Source organism: Gallinula chloropus (assembly GCF_964237585.1).
Source record: "Gallinula chloropus genome assembly, chromosome: 5".
Taxonomy (NCBI): domain Eukaryota; kingdom Metazoa; phylum Chordata; class Aves; order Gruiformes; family Rallidae; genus Gallinula; species Gallinula chloropus.
The window spans coordinates 31115688-31132743 of record NC_140090.1 but is presented as its reverse complement, the minus strand read 5'-3'; the positions used below and the strand labels follow the sequence as shown (position 1 = coordinate 31132743).

At 44.7% G+C, this 17056-nt stretch overlaps 1 protein-coding gene across 1 annotated transcript in view; it reads right to left on the bottom strand.

Moving 5' to 3' along the window:
• Positions 1-17056, bottom strand: part of KLF7 (KLF transcription factor 7) — a gene marked incomplete at its 3' end in the record, with an annotated part of 55020 nt that overhangs the window by 19659 nt on the left and 18305 nt on the right. Inside the window, exon 2 of the mRNA XM_084264400.1 lies at positions 5456-6068. Within this exon, the coding sequence (XP_084120526.1) occupies positions 5456-6068 (613 nt within the window). The remainder of the gene's footprint in view (positions 1-5455; positions 6069-17056) is intronic.

Here is a 17056-nt window from a genome sequence, read left to right as displayed (position 1 = left end):
TCTTCCTCACTCATTTCCCTCCCTCAATTCCTTTGTTCTCATGTCCAGTGGCAAATTCACCTGTTGCTGCAGCTGCCATGCATCCTCTGGGTCCCCTTGCCAGGTTGCAGCCTGCACACAGAGCTTGGGACTTGCTTCAAATCCATGGGTCTCTGTACAACAAAAAATCCTGTGCTATGGCTTTCATCTCTCCTGTGCTACCTATGTTGTTCTCCCAAAAGCTTTTCCCTAAGTCATTACTCAAAATCTTACATCCTGTAGAATTGGTGCTGTGCTTGGTTGTTTGCTTTTTCTTTCTCTTCATTGGCTTTCTGTCCACAGGTGCTACCACACCAACAAAATGCAGCAATGCAGCTTCCCACTTGTGATATCAGTGACACAGATAGTCTTATTCTCTTTATTGTTCCTTTACTTTATATTAATCTTCTTTATTTATCATCCAGCCTACCCACCTCAATTTGGTCTTTTCCAGTCATTTCCAAATTCTGGATGCTTCCTCTTCTATCTCCAATGCTTTGGGAAAGCTTTCTTTTCTGTTTCAAATCCCATTTCAAAAAACTTCCTGCTCATTAATGCTCTTTCTAATACTCTTGTGTCTCTCATCTTTCTCTTGCAAATGTAGTAATTTGTTTTCCTGCAGGGTGGATTTGTTTGTTTCAGTTACTCTCACCCAGCACTTTGGATCAAAGAACTATATAATTTAAAATAAGCTGTCCTGACAATGTGAAACAAGCTCCATTTAAATAAGTGCTATCTTAAGATCACATGTGGACTTGTAACATCTATTTACATGGGTATTTCCCACTTGTTTTAGACTTTAGAAAGCTAAATATAAGTGTGAGGTGCCCTACTGCTGTTTCTCAGACTTAAGCTTAGCTTGTATCAGACCCTGTTTTCAGATGGATAAAGAAAAACCCCAAAACCTTCTGCTAGTCATAAAATGAAAAGCCCAGCAGACCACCCCTCCCACCCCCCACCAGGGGCAGTTTTTTTATCGCTACCCCAATCTAAAGGATTTCCTGGCCAGTTTATGTGTGATGCTTTATCTCTGGCCAGAAAGTGCCCATGCCATCTCCTACCTTCCTCTCTATGCTACTGCAAGGAAGGCTGATGTGATCGGTTTTGTCAGGAGATAGAAATCTCCTCCAGAGGTCTTTGATCTGGGAGACACAGCCACGTCCCATGACTAATCTTTCCCTAGGTCACAGGCCAGCTTGCCCTTACACTTATTTGCATCCAGACACTCACCAGCAATATCCTGCTTTCTAATTTAGGACGTACTGATGACTACACATGGGTTTTGGCTCACTCTAATTCCTTCCCTCTCCACTCTCCATTACATTGGCAATTCATCTCCATGCATGTGTGAAGGCTGGACAAAAATTTCTGTCTCTCAAGAGACAAAATGTCATTGTTTGCACTGATGTCTGATCCATGAGTAAGTGTGAGAGAATGTGCTAGAGCTGGATAACCATGCCAGTCCTGGTGGCTCCTTCCTTAGATGTTTTTACCTCACCCTCACATCAGCAGCATGGTCTTTCCAAACCTACAGCTCACTTTCTCCTCCTGTTCACAGGCCCAGATGCTATTTCTCCAGCGTGGCTTCTTTGCCAGCAGTCCCACCACTGCTCATCGCTCCTTTACACACCGCTCCTTTAGATGCCCCAGCTTGCTTTGAATTCAGTCAAATATTTTCATTTCCCTTTCCATCCAGACAATGTTTTTCCCTTTCCCTTCCAGATTAAATTCTCTCCCACACAGATGATTGTTTTTCCCTCTTCAAAGGTCATCCAGAAGGTGGTTTCATAACCAGTTCAACCATTGATGGGCCTTACAGAGCTGTCCTGATTCTCTTACAGATAAGATGCAGGAGAGTAACAAAAGAAACTTGTACAGCACCCAGTGCAATGCAGGGTCTGACAGTCTCTGGGCTCCTCAGCAAAGTAAAGCCCTGAGAGACGATCGGACCCAACCTAGCGAGCTGCTATCAGTCTGTATTGCCTCCAGTCCAGCCTGGCTCATCATGCAGCAGCAAGGAACGCCAGCCAGTGTCTGTCTGGTCAGCCTTACATACAAAGGAAAGGAATGTAACCTCCTTCTTCCCCCCACCTCCCCAGCCCCTCAAGCCCCTGGTTTTCTCATTTTCATGAACTGCACTAAATCCTTTTGATTGAGCAAGTGGACTTTGCACGTACCAGTTGGGTGACCAGCCCACATCTGCCTCCCTGCCTGTGAACCCCACACTCAGAGCTCTTTGTCTGTCAGGGCACTTGCACCCTTTTACACAGAGCCCACACTGGCAGACTGTTCTTGCATGACATACTAATCAGCTACCAGCCAAAGGAAAATATCTTGTAATCATTTCAGACCCTCTGGCTCAGCCACTGACTAAGCCAAGTGGATACTAGCCATTGGCACTGCTGGGTGCATTTGCAACCCACAGCACACCCAGTTCACAGCGTGGAAAAAAGCCCTGGTGGAGAAGAGGGCTCCTTGTCCCTAGCCCTGAAGGCGTGCATGGGAAAGGAGGCAGCCTGGCCATTTCTAATCCAGTCCCAAATTTCCATAGCTATTCCTCTTTGACCCTCTGCCTCCTCTACTGGAGGCAGGAGCTCCCTGTGGGGGAACCCCACAGCAGAGGTCAGCATGAACAGATTTAATGTCTTGATTGTACCAGCTCTGATTTAAGGTGGCCAACGGTCAGTGATTTTTAAGGGAACAGAGTCCTTAAGCAGGATGAAGGGATATGAATGACTTTCTGCTCTGAACTCAAATTAAGCTAGTTAGATAAACCTATCACACCCCTCCCCTCAGTTCACTCAGATTGCTCCAGAGATGTAAATGTCCAAAGGTATTTAGACAATCTGCGTTCCATGGAGAAAGATGGGAGGCAGATGCCTACATGCTTTCAGGTTCTGCATCAAATATACATTTTAACTACAAGGCTTCATCCAGTCTGTGTCACAGAATGAAACCATGCTTTCTACACAGCGGTGCGCAGCCACGGTGGGTGCAGGGTGGTTATATGACTGCAAAGATAGGAGAGCTCCTCATCCAGGTCTGTATTCCCTCTTGCCTTTTGCCTTACTGCTTTCCTAACAACCTGTGCTATCTGCTTAGGACTTGGTGGATGGAATAAGGAACGCTCCCACAAATTAGTAAATGGTGTAGTTGCTGGTTAAACCACTGATGGTTTAACTGTCATGATCAGAGGGGCAGTGGAACCCACTGGGTGAGGTGCTGGGTATGGGAGGTGTGAGCACTGCACCCCAGCAGCTGCAGTCTCATCATTTGATACAGGTCTTCCCCATCTGGCAGCAAAGGCTAACCTGCCTTCATCACCATAGCTCTGCGATGGATGAGCAGACACATAAAGGAGTACCACGGGGCCATTGAGAAATGTTTCTCATCGTGGATTAATTGTAAAATAAAAGATTTCACATACTAATGTTATCAAGTGGAAAGGTTTTGACCTCAGATACAAAGTTCACCCAGACCCAAGGCTGGGTTCAAATGCATGCAAAATCACAGAATCACAGAATCATTGGGGTTGGAAGGGACTTTGAGACATCATCAGGTCCAACCCCCCTGCCAAAGCAGGGCCCCTAGAGCAGGTCACTCAGGTAGGTGTCCAGACGGGAATTGAATACCTCCAGAGAAGGAGACTCCACAACCCCCCTGGGCAGCCTGTCCCAGTGCTCTGTCACCCTCACTGTGAAAAAGTTCTTCTGCATATTGGTGCAGAACTTCCTGTGCTCCAACTTGTGGCCAAATCTTGCAAGAATTTTTACTCCAAAAAAATGGAGTATGTTGAAAAAAGGAATGTTTTTTTCCTGGTGCTCTCTCAGGACTCCTTGTCCACATCCCCACCTCCTGGGTGACAAAACCAGAAACGCCCTTTCTAAGTGATTGTGTCACATCTCTGGATAACTTCAAGAAGAGCCAGTCAAGACCCACAACTTCCAGCTCGAGTTGGAATGCAGGGGTTACATCTGAGCAGACAGGACCACTGTGTCAGTGGCTGTCACGCTTTGCATTTGTGCCTTCCTGGGAGCCCCATCACCCACTGGAAGGCTTTGGCTGGGACGTGCTCTGGACAGCCCCAGCAGAGCCAGTTGCACAGTGGCACTGGCACTACGAGAAGCCTCCTGACCATGTTGCTGCAGATTTTAAAATGAATGCATTATTTTCACAGGCTTTCAAATCACTGGATCACAAGTGAGGTTACTCCTAGCAAGGTGGCTATCCCCAGTAAAAGCACTAGAAAACCCATATAAAAAGATCAAAACCAATGCCTTTTATACCTTAATATGATTTATACTTGAGACCATGTAACTTTTACAGGGCTGCGTAGTATTTGATGGATGCAGCTCTCTTAACAACCCACACATTTGTTTGATTTACTGCACTGGTCCAACGTTATTTTCTACCTTTGCAAGAACAACCTCTCTTCTAGGAATCTGCCTGCATGATAAGATCACGAATTAAATGTGCAGTTATCGTAAGAGACCACACATTTTACAGTAAAATTGAGAAAACTGATTACAGCAGTCCCTCTGGAAACAAGAGTAACCACATGATAAGACGGCGCTAATGGGAATTTATCATCTCTCATCACATGTGAAGCTTAGAACAAAGCAGCAACGTGAGTGAACTGCACAGCTATTACTGCCAATGAATACCAGCCGAAATGCTACGGGGGACTATGAACAAATGACAGGAGAGTGGGGATCCCAAACAGCCAAACCTAAACCAATTTGGTATGCCTCAGGAAGCTTACACAGCGGAGTTTATATGCAGCTTCAGTAAATGTTACCCAGAATTATTCCTGACGTCTTTCTACACACCCCATTCCCACTCTACTCCAATCAAACTCATGCAGCATTCTTTCATTTGTTCTCACTGTATTTTATCACCAAGGAAGTCCAAGATCATGAGTATCTCAAGGGTATGCACATCTGTGTACCCACACAGCTGTATCTACACACATGCTCTCTCACGCACATGTTAGTCCTAAAATGAGTTTCTCAGATCAACAAAAGGCAACAAAAAAAGGCAACAAAGCCCTACCCATGCTGTTTCCTATTTGAAGCAATTAACACTTGACCCAAATTAACGTTTTCCAAGTTTTCTTGGGAATATTAGTGAAGAAAACCCAAACTGGCAGGCCCACAGTTTTTACATGAATGATACATCTACGTCCCTTATTCCTCTGCACAAGCCCCATAAGACGTATGAACCCCCAACAGGTAAATGGCAGACAGTGAGCTCCTCTGTTCCATTGAATAATGGGTACATTTGCTGCCTACCCTATTTTTCCACTGCCCTGATTCACAGATAGAAGCCTGGACTTTCAGAAGAGATTTTTTTTTTTCTTTTTAAAATGAGAATAAAAGGAGATGGTTACAGTTAGGTGGCGGGAAGACAAGATGAGAGAAGCATCCTACATAAGTACCTGTATGAGTCCTCTGGTGGGCCTTTAAGTGGGAGCTCTTTGTATAAACCTTCCGGCACCCATTAAATTGACAGCGATGGACCCTCTTCTTGTTTTCTGGGGATGCTTCTGTCCCTGTACCTCCTTGTTCACTGTCACTTTGCCCACTTTTTATCGTCCCTGCGGTTGCCGTTGCTACACCCACTTTCACGGAGCTGAGCGACGTTTTCTTGGCCACCAGTTTCAATGTCACCGTGCCATCCACTGCTGAGAGAGTTTGTGAGGTTTTTACGAGGTGGCGGCTGAGCTCCGGAGAGGAAGGGGGTGTTAATGAGGTTACTGCATTGAGTTGGGCCTGGTTGACGGCTGTGTAGCCTTCTGTGGAAGAGCTGGTGGACTGCAAGCTGAGGCACGTCTCAGACAGCAGCTTGTCTCGAGAGAGGATAATGTCCATGTTGGTGCTTTTGTCACATGTACTCGTCTCCACTGGTAAAAGGATGGGGTCCAGCCGTCGGATATTGTCCTCTGCATCTGGGGCTGATGAGGCATGAAGGAAGCAGTCCAAATCCTCACCAAAGGTCTCAGAGATCTTTCGCGGTTCAGTCTGAAGGTATCGCTCCAACTCCAGGCATGTCTGCAGGAGGGCAAGGGAGAGGGGAAGGAGAGAAACCACTGTTAGAGATTACACCATAGCTCCCACCTGGGGGAGGAGAATGACATGGTCCAGAGCCATTCAGACAGCACTGGTGCACACCAGCATGAAGATTTGGCACTTATTTGCTGCTGCTCCAAGAGAGTGTGGGAATATCCACATACAGTAGTGGATATCGTGATAGAAGACACAACCAACAGAAAGCATCCACTGCATTTTCATGAAAGTCTGTACACTGTCCAATGGATACCAGGCCCTTCCCAGTGTAATCTGGCCAACAGTCACTCCCACATGAAGCTATCCCAGTGGCCCCAACGCCTGGCCACACACAAACAAAAGTCATCTCTCCGAAGAACAGCTTCTTCTTCCTTCACAAACATTAACTTTCACTCCAACCCTAACTCAGCATAGCTGGCTGGAGCCCAAACTGTCCCTAAAACTGTACACTTCTGAACTGAACCATTTTAATATGGGAGAAAGAGAAAAACTTCCAGCGACTTCATGGCAGAAGCAAAGATGTGACAGAAAAAAGGGATCAACTGTCAGATTTAGGGGTTTTTTAGCACATTTTGTCAAGCAGGGCTTCCTAGCACAGGACACCAGACTTGCACACAAACACATGCATGCACTTTATTAAAAAGTAGGTGAAGATGCAGTCAAAGAGGCTGCCACATAAAAACTTGTCCCTGCATCTCCACAGCAGTGCTCATCATCACGAAGACTGTGTGAGCCTCCTACTTGAATGTACCTTATTATAAAGTGCCCTGAGGTAGACCAAATAAAGCCTCCAGACACCATCATGCTGCCCAGTGTTCTCCATAACCAACATTATAAACTTCTATTGTTTATAGAGAACCGTTAGCTGTAGTATGAGGAGCTTTTAATGGACTTTATTAGTGCTGTTTTTCATTTCTCACTGCCTGAAAGCCTAGCTGGTTTAATAACACCACTGCAATTTTACAGGACTTGGAGAAAGAGACGTTCTAACTAATGCTTTTTAGAAACATCTAAACACTACTCCTCAGAGACCACTCCTAGAGATATTAAGAAAAGGGGGTTTAGGCAAAAATTTTTGGCCTACAGGAGCTGGCAACCCAACTATGTCTCAACCACGAGAGTCCAGCATCTGATTAAGAAACAAAAGCTTTGTATGACCAGAGGAGAGACAGAGACACCTGCCTTCTGGGCACAAAGGTGCCATAAACAGTAAAGAGTGTAAAGAGGCCCCACTCACAGGTCCTCAGTTGCTACCACGTAACTCAAAATTCTTGCTCAGTGTCTGGGGAAGCAGCAGTGCTGGCTGCAGACACAGCTTGCTGGGATGACTTTCAGAGTTCAGAACCGACTATCAGACAGTTATCTGTCATTTCTTTTTAAAATAATAGCTGATACAGATCTGAGCTGCAGCAGTGGACTTGGACAAAAAGCAATAAAGAGGCAAGAGAGACATGCTATCCTTCAGCGTGCAGGTTATTTTCGGAGCATGATACCGTATATACAGTGTGTCTGCACACAGGCCTGGAGGCGGGACACTTACCAGTTACTACTCTTGCCGTAAGCAACCTTTCCGTTTTCTTTCTAAAGTGCATTTCTGGGACCATGAGGAACAGCTGTACCTAGAGAACTGGTCTCTCCCCAGATTAATCCTAGCAGGCTTTGGGGGCTGCTTTCCAAGAGAGCCCCACAGTTTTTCAGGAATAACCCCCTCACCAAAAGAGGCCATGCTTTTGGATTCCCCACATCATGTAATTTGGGCTTTCTGGCCCACTTAGCCTTGATCCAGTGGGGCAGAAACAGGTTTAGGGGTCTGAATAAACAAAAGACTTCCAAGGGAAAGAGCAAGCATAATCACAAATTAGGGATGGAAAGGGGGGGGGGGGGATGATGGGGGGGGGGAAGGAAAAAAGAAAAAAGAGACAGGGACTCAAGGCCATTAAATCTGATGACAGTGACATGACATTTCAATTGCTGTGGGATCAGAAAGCTGTGCGCCAGCTCCGGGCTGCCCGTGGAGGGGAGGCGAGCAGGAGGTGCTGCTCCTTTAAGGCATCACTACCCCATGACAACAATAGTGGGCCTGACAGTTTTTTCCAGCTTCACCATTAATTTTCCATAAAGAGCAGTTTCTCGATGAGCCCTTTTCAGGCAATGCCTGATGCTTCAGAAACCTGTAATTATTCCTGGCTCCCCCCTCCCGCAGCCATTGCACCTGTGCCATTTCAAGACACCAGCTGGTCATGTCTTGCCTTCTGCCTCTGAAATCCAAAACCAGTGGATCAAGCCCATCTCCCCATAGAGGGGGGAAAATAACAACTCAAAGAAACAGTATAATGCGGTCCCTCCCTCCTGCCCCCCTCAGCTCTTCACCAAGTCAATAGAGGGGAAAAGCCTAGCAACACTGAGCCAGAAAAGCCCTCCACCTAATCTGCATGGCAGACAAAGCCTGGCAAGGGGTTAGGCCACGGTCCCTCCCTTACCCCCCACCAGGGCCCTACCTGCTGCTGCATTTGCCAGAGCAGGCAACTGTGGGCAGGAACAAAGCGTCTTTCCCCATATGCACTTCCCAGCTTCTGCCAAGTACCTTACTCGACCTTCCGTCCTCCTGGCCCAAATCACCCAGTGAATGGTGAGGCAGGGTTTCCAAACCAGCCAGCTTTCTTCACTCCTGCCCTGGCAAGGCAATTTCTAGGCCAGCTAAGCCCATCTCATCTTGAGCTCTGACCCAGAGAAATCAGTCAAGCTGAGACCACCACGGTCCCTACTCCAGCGTGGCAGACTACCAGGAGGGACAGGAGAGGTCTTTGGTCTCCATTCCCACAAAGTCATTTGACAATGAGCACATTGAAAACTAGCAAGATTTTGTGGGAGCAGCAGGATATTGACCACTGTCCACAGAGATATGAACCAAAACTGCTGAATTCAGATGATGGTGAACCCCCACAATCTCCTACTTCCTCTGTCAGCCTGGTAGGAAAATAGTCCAAGGATACCTAAAGACAGGGCTCTTGTCATGTTTTTGTCATAGTTCTGTTGGATGTCCGGCTTCTTAACTATTCATGCAAGAGAGGGGCAGCTTTGTGTAATGAGGTAATATGTCACATGCAACATTAAATCTATCTTTTGGTTGTTATGCAGCAGGCAACTGGATGGGTATTAAACTTTCTTACTCAGTGCCTGTAGGATTTCCAGCAATGAAAACTTCAAAACTTGCAATGGGTAGAGGAAGAGGGCTCCCTTCAGGAAGACAAGAGGATCCATGATTGCTGTTTGCTGTCAAGCCGGTTTAGCAGGCTAAGGATAAAAAGTGACCCACTGCTTCAACCCATCTGCCACGATTAACAAAGGTCATTCTCCTTGCACCTTGCTCCTCAATTTAGCCAGTTAAAAGAAATGATGATTCATGGCTGACAAATAACAGGATGTGACTTTGCAAGACCACAAGTACTTGCAGAAAGCCAGGAAAGGATGGCAGTCTGGCCTGTGAACAAGGCCTCCCTCAGTCTGATTTTTCAATTCTGGACTGAACTGCAAAAAGGCTCACTTTTCTAGCATAAGCACATCTGCATCACCTGCAAAAATGCTTTGTGTTTCCTGCCTACACACACATAACTTGTAACATCTCTCTCTGCTCCCCACATTATATTATCATCTCAGTCCTCTGGGGCATGAATAGCAGCAGAATACATATAAACTGCACACCACGACACTTCCACATGCAGCACCAGATCCTCCAGACAGTACAAGACAGTGAGTGTAGTGCTGTCCTATGCCTGGTAAGGACCCACTTCTTGTTAGTCCTTTCAGAGTTTGCAGTAGCCCTGATGCAGGTAAATGCTGTGTTTGGTATGCCTGTCAATTCAGAGAGGTATGACCTCTGGTCACAACACAACAGAAACTCAGTGTATGCCTCTCATAGTAGAGATATGATAAGTCTACCATTTTCAGCAGAGCTTAGGACTTGCCTAATTCCGCAGCCAGCAGAAACCAAGACAGTTTTGCTACTAACTGCAACAATGACGAGAAAAACCCCAGACCTTCCAAAACCTCTCAGACTTGCAGGTTTGGCTCATATAGCCTAAGTTAACCTAAGCCTAAATGTGCTTGTCAGCTGTCTAGGTTAAAGAGCAACCCAAACCATTAAAAATCCAGCTATGTAGGAGCTGGAGTCATGACTCATGATGCTGATGTTTGACCAAATCTCTCTCCCCCAGAGAGCAACCAGCAGGAAGGTTCTAACTGGGACCCACCACTGTCATCAACATGCCAAGATACAAGGCAGTGGTAGAGGTACCTGATGCCTCTGTCTCCTCTTCAGAGAACGATGGGGTAAAAACATGCCCAGAGGCCATGGGCCTCTGCAGGAACACAAGTTTGGCATCTGGGTTCAGGTCCAGTCAGTTTTTGAAAACATAATTCCAACTGATGACCCAAAATGAACTCTCAGTTCCCGGGGTGCAAACCTAAATTTGCTCCAATGAATTGCAAATGACTGGTCTCTGTTGGCAGACGTGTTGTGTATCAGAATCTCATCCATACATACAGGCTCCTGAAAATTCACAGGTCACATCAGAAACACCATCTATGCTGTCGAGTCTTGGCAGCACTCGAGTTCCTGGGCATTGTGCACAGCTAAGGACAGGGCAATGTGAAAAAGTAAAGTTCTGACAAGGCTAAAACAAAGCCCAAACACTTATAATGATTTGAGGATGGAAAGTCAGGGAAGACACCTTATCAACATGTTCATCGGGTTCCTCTTTTTTTATTGATGCTGAATTATAACAACTTGATTTTGTATTTTTCTAGCAGATTATGGGAAATTCTTATCTGAAAGTGCTAGTTACTTCTAAGTGCCATTTTACTGCAGATATAATTGGACATCAAGTACCAATCTTGGAATTTATCCAAAACCTAATTAAGAAGTTGGATACTTAGATCAGGCTGTGACAGAGAATGAAAATGTCAAATGTGGTTGACAAGCAGGTCTGATCTACCAGCTCTGTTTACAATACTTGAAAGGTTTCTCTTTGCACTGTAATATATGTAAGCAAAGCAGAATTAGACATGCAATAGTGAAGGTCAAATTCCAACCTCCATCATGGTGCCGTTGCTTTCTACTAGCATATAAAAATGAGGTTTCATTTCTAACTTTAAATAACTGAAAGTCTCATGACTGCAAAGGAAGAGGAATCATCCTCAACCTGAAGGCAACCCTAAACAATAATTCTGAGGTCAGTGCTACCACAGCTCACTCAAGCGCAAAGAAACAGCAGCACCGGGTCCACTCCCTGGTGTCATTATTTCATTTTTCAGCAGAACACCAAAAGCTTTGAGCAATGGTGACACTTACATTGCTGATGCCAGAGGCAAATATTGAACTGGATGCTGTGGGGCAGCCCTGAATTTAAGAGGAACGAGAGATTCAAAACTCACATACCTTCCCTGAAACGCCATGCTATTTTTGTCCTTAACCCTAAACCAAGGTTTGAAAGATGCATCTTCTTCCCACTGCCAAAAGCCTTCATTACTTCCTGAACAACAACAAAACCCAATACTCTTGCCCATCTATTCCAAGATTATCATCTGTTCCCACCCAGCTGCCAAAACCTCCAGCTTTTCCTTTTGGCAACCTCTACTGGGCAGTTGCTAGTTGTCAAAAAGCTGCAGCACATCAGAAGCTTAACATTTGGGACAGCATAAAATAAACAGAATTTTAGTATTAAAATAAGTAGTTTTGCAAAATATACTTGGGAAAATGGGAAAACCAATCTGAAATGAATGAAGAGTATGAAAAGGTTTCAGGTGATAGCAAATACCTCCTATTGCAAAGGATTTAAGATAAAGCTGACAGTCATGTGCCAGCACATCTGACCTACATGTTATATAGTTCATTGAAAAAGAAGACAGATAAAATCATTTTTCAGGTACAACAATAAGACACTTAATGACAGCTAATTCGTGGTAAATACCATGAGCATGCATGTTCTCAATCCCTTGTATATAAGAAACAAATGAAGTTAACTGTGCGCTCAACAAAGAGGCTTTTGCCAAGAGCAAAAAGCAGGCACAAGCATACTCAGCAAAGATCATTTGATACACAAGGACCTGTTTTCCTGTGGCAATTTCACCTCATGCCTGAGCCATCAGGCTGGTCCTCTCTAACACCAGCTGAATGGGTCTCACCAGCAGCCAGTCAGCAATGGACACGTCTGCTAACTCTTGACTAGGCTACACAGGAGTCAAGTCCCTGTTTGAGAATCTCTTCAACATCACCATGGCCTGTGTCCCTTTTCCCCCTTGGCCTCAGCCCAAAGAATGAACCTTTAAGGAAATGTATTTAGCCAAAATAGCCCATGCACTGCTATTTGTGTACACTCTGAACCAACACTCTCCTACCATAACCCAGGCAGCCTCCTCACTGGATATTCTCCACAGTATGTTTCTTCAGAGCATAAAAGATGCTTAAACAAGAAGCTTCAACCAAATTCGGAAAAGATACATTTTCATGTAAAAAGTTCTGTGGATTTACTTAAAGGACAGAAGTACTACCTTTATATAAACATAAGCCATTTTCCTGCTGCTCTGGGGCGGCGTGATGCAACCAGGGTTATCAAAGACCAACTTGATCAGCCTATAAAGCTCTAAGGATCAAAACCAATTTTGCCATAAATCAGCAATTTTCACCAGCAGAAATAGGTGGTAAAACAAATGTCTCAGAAAAAAAAAAAGTCTAAATCTATAACCAAGAAGTCAAAATAAAGATTTGTTCTGAAACTCAGTGATAATGTAATAGATCGTACCTAATAAATATTCCCTTATATGGACAAGCCAAATTTGTTCACTAAAAATCTGTGGTATTTGGGCTCTAAGCTTAGAGAATTTCAGTGCACTGGTTGCGAGATATCGAACAAAGGACTGCAGCTAAGCGTGGCTGAATTTGATAGGCATCTAGATTAAAAAAAAAAAAAAAAGATGAAAGAAATCTGCAAACACTGAGCCAGGGCTTTGGAGGGCTTTTGTTGTTTTTTTGACTGTTTAATAAAGATAGACAAAATATCTGCAACCAGTCACAACAAGGAAAAATAGCATCCATGTCAGCAAAGGATTAGGGATAGCCAAATTAAGAATTCAAAAGTGCAGGCAGCCCATTGTGCAAGTACTGAAATATGATAAAGCCCATGTGCCCTGCATGCTGCCACGCAATCCAGACTGCAAGTAGCCATACAATGACCAGTTGATGTAACTTAAGTGTGTTTCAAAACCTTTTTAAAGAGATCATTTATTTATATAACAGTTTTGGATGGCTTTGAGGGAGCTGCTTAGTGGCCCCCACTGGAAACTTTTCCCCAAACTTACACAAGTGTGTATTTAACCTGTTGCCATCCATTGTGGAAGCAGCTTTGATTTAGCATTCTAAGTAGTAAAAAGGCACAATTAGCTCCCACCAAAATCAAAGCATTGGGTTCAAGCGTGCACCAGTGTGGTAAACTTCTCACAGGAAATGGAGATGCCAGAGCAAATGCTGACGGCTGTGGAACGTACAAAGCAGAGCAATATTTTAAGTCTCGATCCTCAATTAAGATTCATCCTTACAAAGTATTGCAGTGGGGTTACACAGCAGAATTGGATTCCTTGTAATTACTCTGGATAGGATCATGAATGAAAAAATGTACTCTTTAGAGATGTTTCATTAACATCCAGAGATAGCTTAACATTCCTCCTCAGCAGCTGACACAAACGTATACACCAGTTGCTTTCTCGTGCTCTCAGGCAACAGCATATTCGTAAGCACAATTCTTCACAATTAGCTTATTAAATCAAACCTGGAGAAGAGATGTGATCAATGCACTCAATACATGCTACATTTCACAAGAGTCCTGGGTTGCGAGTCATCTCTTCTGCTCTGACCTAAAAACATATTAAACAAGAAGATGCATAATGCTGAATTCCTACCCCAAAAATGTGCAGTCCTCCATCTAGACTTTGTGTGTTGGACATTTTTGTGCTGGGACTACTGTATCTACCCTGTACATGATGCGCATTCATTATCACATCTCATGGCTCAAAAAACCCTTTGTATGTTCCCTTTTGTATTATTTTTGGCTGTGAGGAGGAAGAGGTGGGGACCTGTCTGGGAAACAGGAAGCAGGAGGAAGGAGGGGAATGTGTTGTAGAATAAGGTCAGAACAAAAAAGAATAAAAGAGCATTTATACCAGTTTTAAATGATAATAAACATATAGGACCAAAGCCTGCCTCCAGCCACGCAGGGAGCAGGGGGCTGTTTGGCTGAAGTTCGAACTTTAATGTGAGCACAGCAACTGTCCAAACACATTTACAAAAAGCCACTTGCTGCTCTTTAATTTTATTTTTTTTTAATCATTTGGGCAATTTGTTATCTTACATGAGCAAGAAAACGCATGTGCTACTGTGATAAATATGCCAGCCTGGGCAAGGAAAAGAGAAGACGACAGACTTTAGTTTCACCATCGCACTGAGAAAAAAAACACTCTGACTAGAAACAAAGCGATTGGAAGCACAACCGGATTCTCAGCTGGGGTAAATCAGCACAGAGCAGCCCTGATTTCATGGTTCCTGTTTACATCAGCTGAGGACCTTGCCAACACTCAAACTCCATGAAATTCTGCTCTTGATTAGCACCATTTAACTCCGTGGCTTACATGAAGCAGAATCTGACATGCTCTTTGATGGCCAGAGATGGTTATTTTTATATTAGAAATCTTGATTGCTTTACTAGGAATAATGTGACCAAAATGGAAAAATGGGAAGAAGTTAAAAACAAACACCACCACCACCTTCAGACATCCTGGTACTTGGATTTGTTTCTTTTTTTTTTTTTTTTCCTTTTCTTTCTTTTTAATTTGGACACTCTATATGGAGTTATTCACAAACTGGTTTCTGCCACCTCTGGGCCGGAGTTTTCATCATCTACGCGCAGAAACAACAGCCTTTGTGACTGAACATCCCACTGCAGGTAAATCTGCCTCTCACTCAAACTCCAGGTACCCTTCAAAGGATGCTCCCTTCCAGCCAAGGGTGTTTTTTCATTGCTTTTCTTTCCTGCACTGCTCTGCCAAGGTGGTTGTTCCAAAACTCTGGTCACCAGGGATTTTGATCAGCCTCAAATCTCCCGAGCAGTGAGTGCACTTGGGCTGCTATACATGCTGATAAAAGCACCACGGTCCTCTTTAAAAGCAATTTGCTAGATTGCATTGGTAAAGCACCTGCCAGTATTGGCCCAACCACACAGCAGCAGTGCAGGCAGCTGCCTGCAGGCATCTGCAGAGACCTGTATCCCCAAAATGCATTGTATCAAGCAAAAAGGAGATCTGGCAGGGCCTTCTGTGGATATCATTAGCAACTCAAGGTGTGCTGTCAGAACTGAGTCACCATCCCTGGAGGCATTTAAAAGATGTGTAGATGGTGGGGTGCTTAGGAACATGGATTAGTGATGGACTTGGCAGTGCTAGCTTAATGGTTGGACTTGATGATTTTAAAGGTCTTTTCCAACCTAGATGATTCTATGATTCTAAGTGGATGAGGCACTGCTCACTCCTCATGAAAGGATCATGACATCAGTCAGGTGTTAGCACGATTTCCAGCAGGCTGCACTGCTACCAGATGCAGCCTGGCATAGGAAGCCAAGAGATCCCATTAAAAGCCCTGCCATTTACTGACTTGAGAAAGCTCTGCAGGTCAGATCACCAGCTGCTCAGAGTCGGCACACCTCTGTGAGCCAATTTACACAACCATGGCTCTCGCGTTGGCTCGCTTTCTTTGGTCTGTTGACTGTGGACACCCACCCAGTTGTTATGGATTTTAATACGCTGCAATATGAAAGTGCTATTTCAGGACAAAGTTATTAATAGCAGAGTAGCCAGAAAATAGCCTAGAAGGAATGCAATGTCTTGGTATTCCTGGAAGATACGATGACTTCCCGGCATCCAAGCAGCCATCATGGTTAATTCAAGATATTTCTGTTAGAGGGGCTAACTATATGATAAGCCATCATGACATGGCTTCATAGAAACATCCTGCATGGGTACCTGCACCCTCCCATGTCTGTAGAGACTACAGTGCAGAAAGGTCCAAGGAGTGGTATTCCGTTACTCGAAGCAGGCTGGTGAACAGTAGAGCCTGGGTGCTGTGTTGAAGCATCAGCAGAAACAGAGGCCTGGAGAAGCTCCACTTCTTCCTGAAGGTGGAGGATGGGATGGGACTTGTTTGAGCTCAGAAACCTGCATGACTCCAGGACCTCAGAGAGGCTCTTCTTTTCACCCTCTCTTCCCTGCGTGCACCCTATCTTTCCCTTGTTTTGGGCAGTCAAGGCAAGGCACTGTCCCCTTTCATGTTCTCTCTTAAACCCTCTGTTTCTCCTGGCAAAATATCCCTAGAAACGTATTGGAGAATACTGTGCAAAACTGCCAGACCCTGCCTCAAATTAATGCTGGCACCTTTCCCTCTAAAATTAATTGGCATGGTTCCCAAATTAATTCCAGGTACACCATTAACCACAACACTCAGCACCACCTTGTGGAGGTGACTCCAGACGAACGCATCTCTCTGCTGGCAAGGCTTTTAGCATCCCTTCTATCTGCACTCACATTGCTGAAAGGCTCTTTGTGATGCCTTCAGCTTTCTGGCCCCAACCCTAAGTATTCGTTTTGAGTAAACTAAATTTAACACTACATCTTTCCTCAGGAAGAAAAGGCCCAAATGATGATGCTGGGAATTGGAAGATGTCATGTTCATGGCACTGCAGCCTTACCCATTAAACCCCTATAGACAGCAACAGCTCCCTACCAGACGTGCACTGCAGGGAACTGCAGTCCCTCACCACTCTCCAGAAAGGAAACAAACAAAACCCACTTACCAAGAAGGAAAAGAGGAAACATATTGTAGTCATTATAATCCTAACAGTGGACATGTTATCTGGCATACTTCCAGCTCAGAC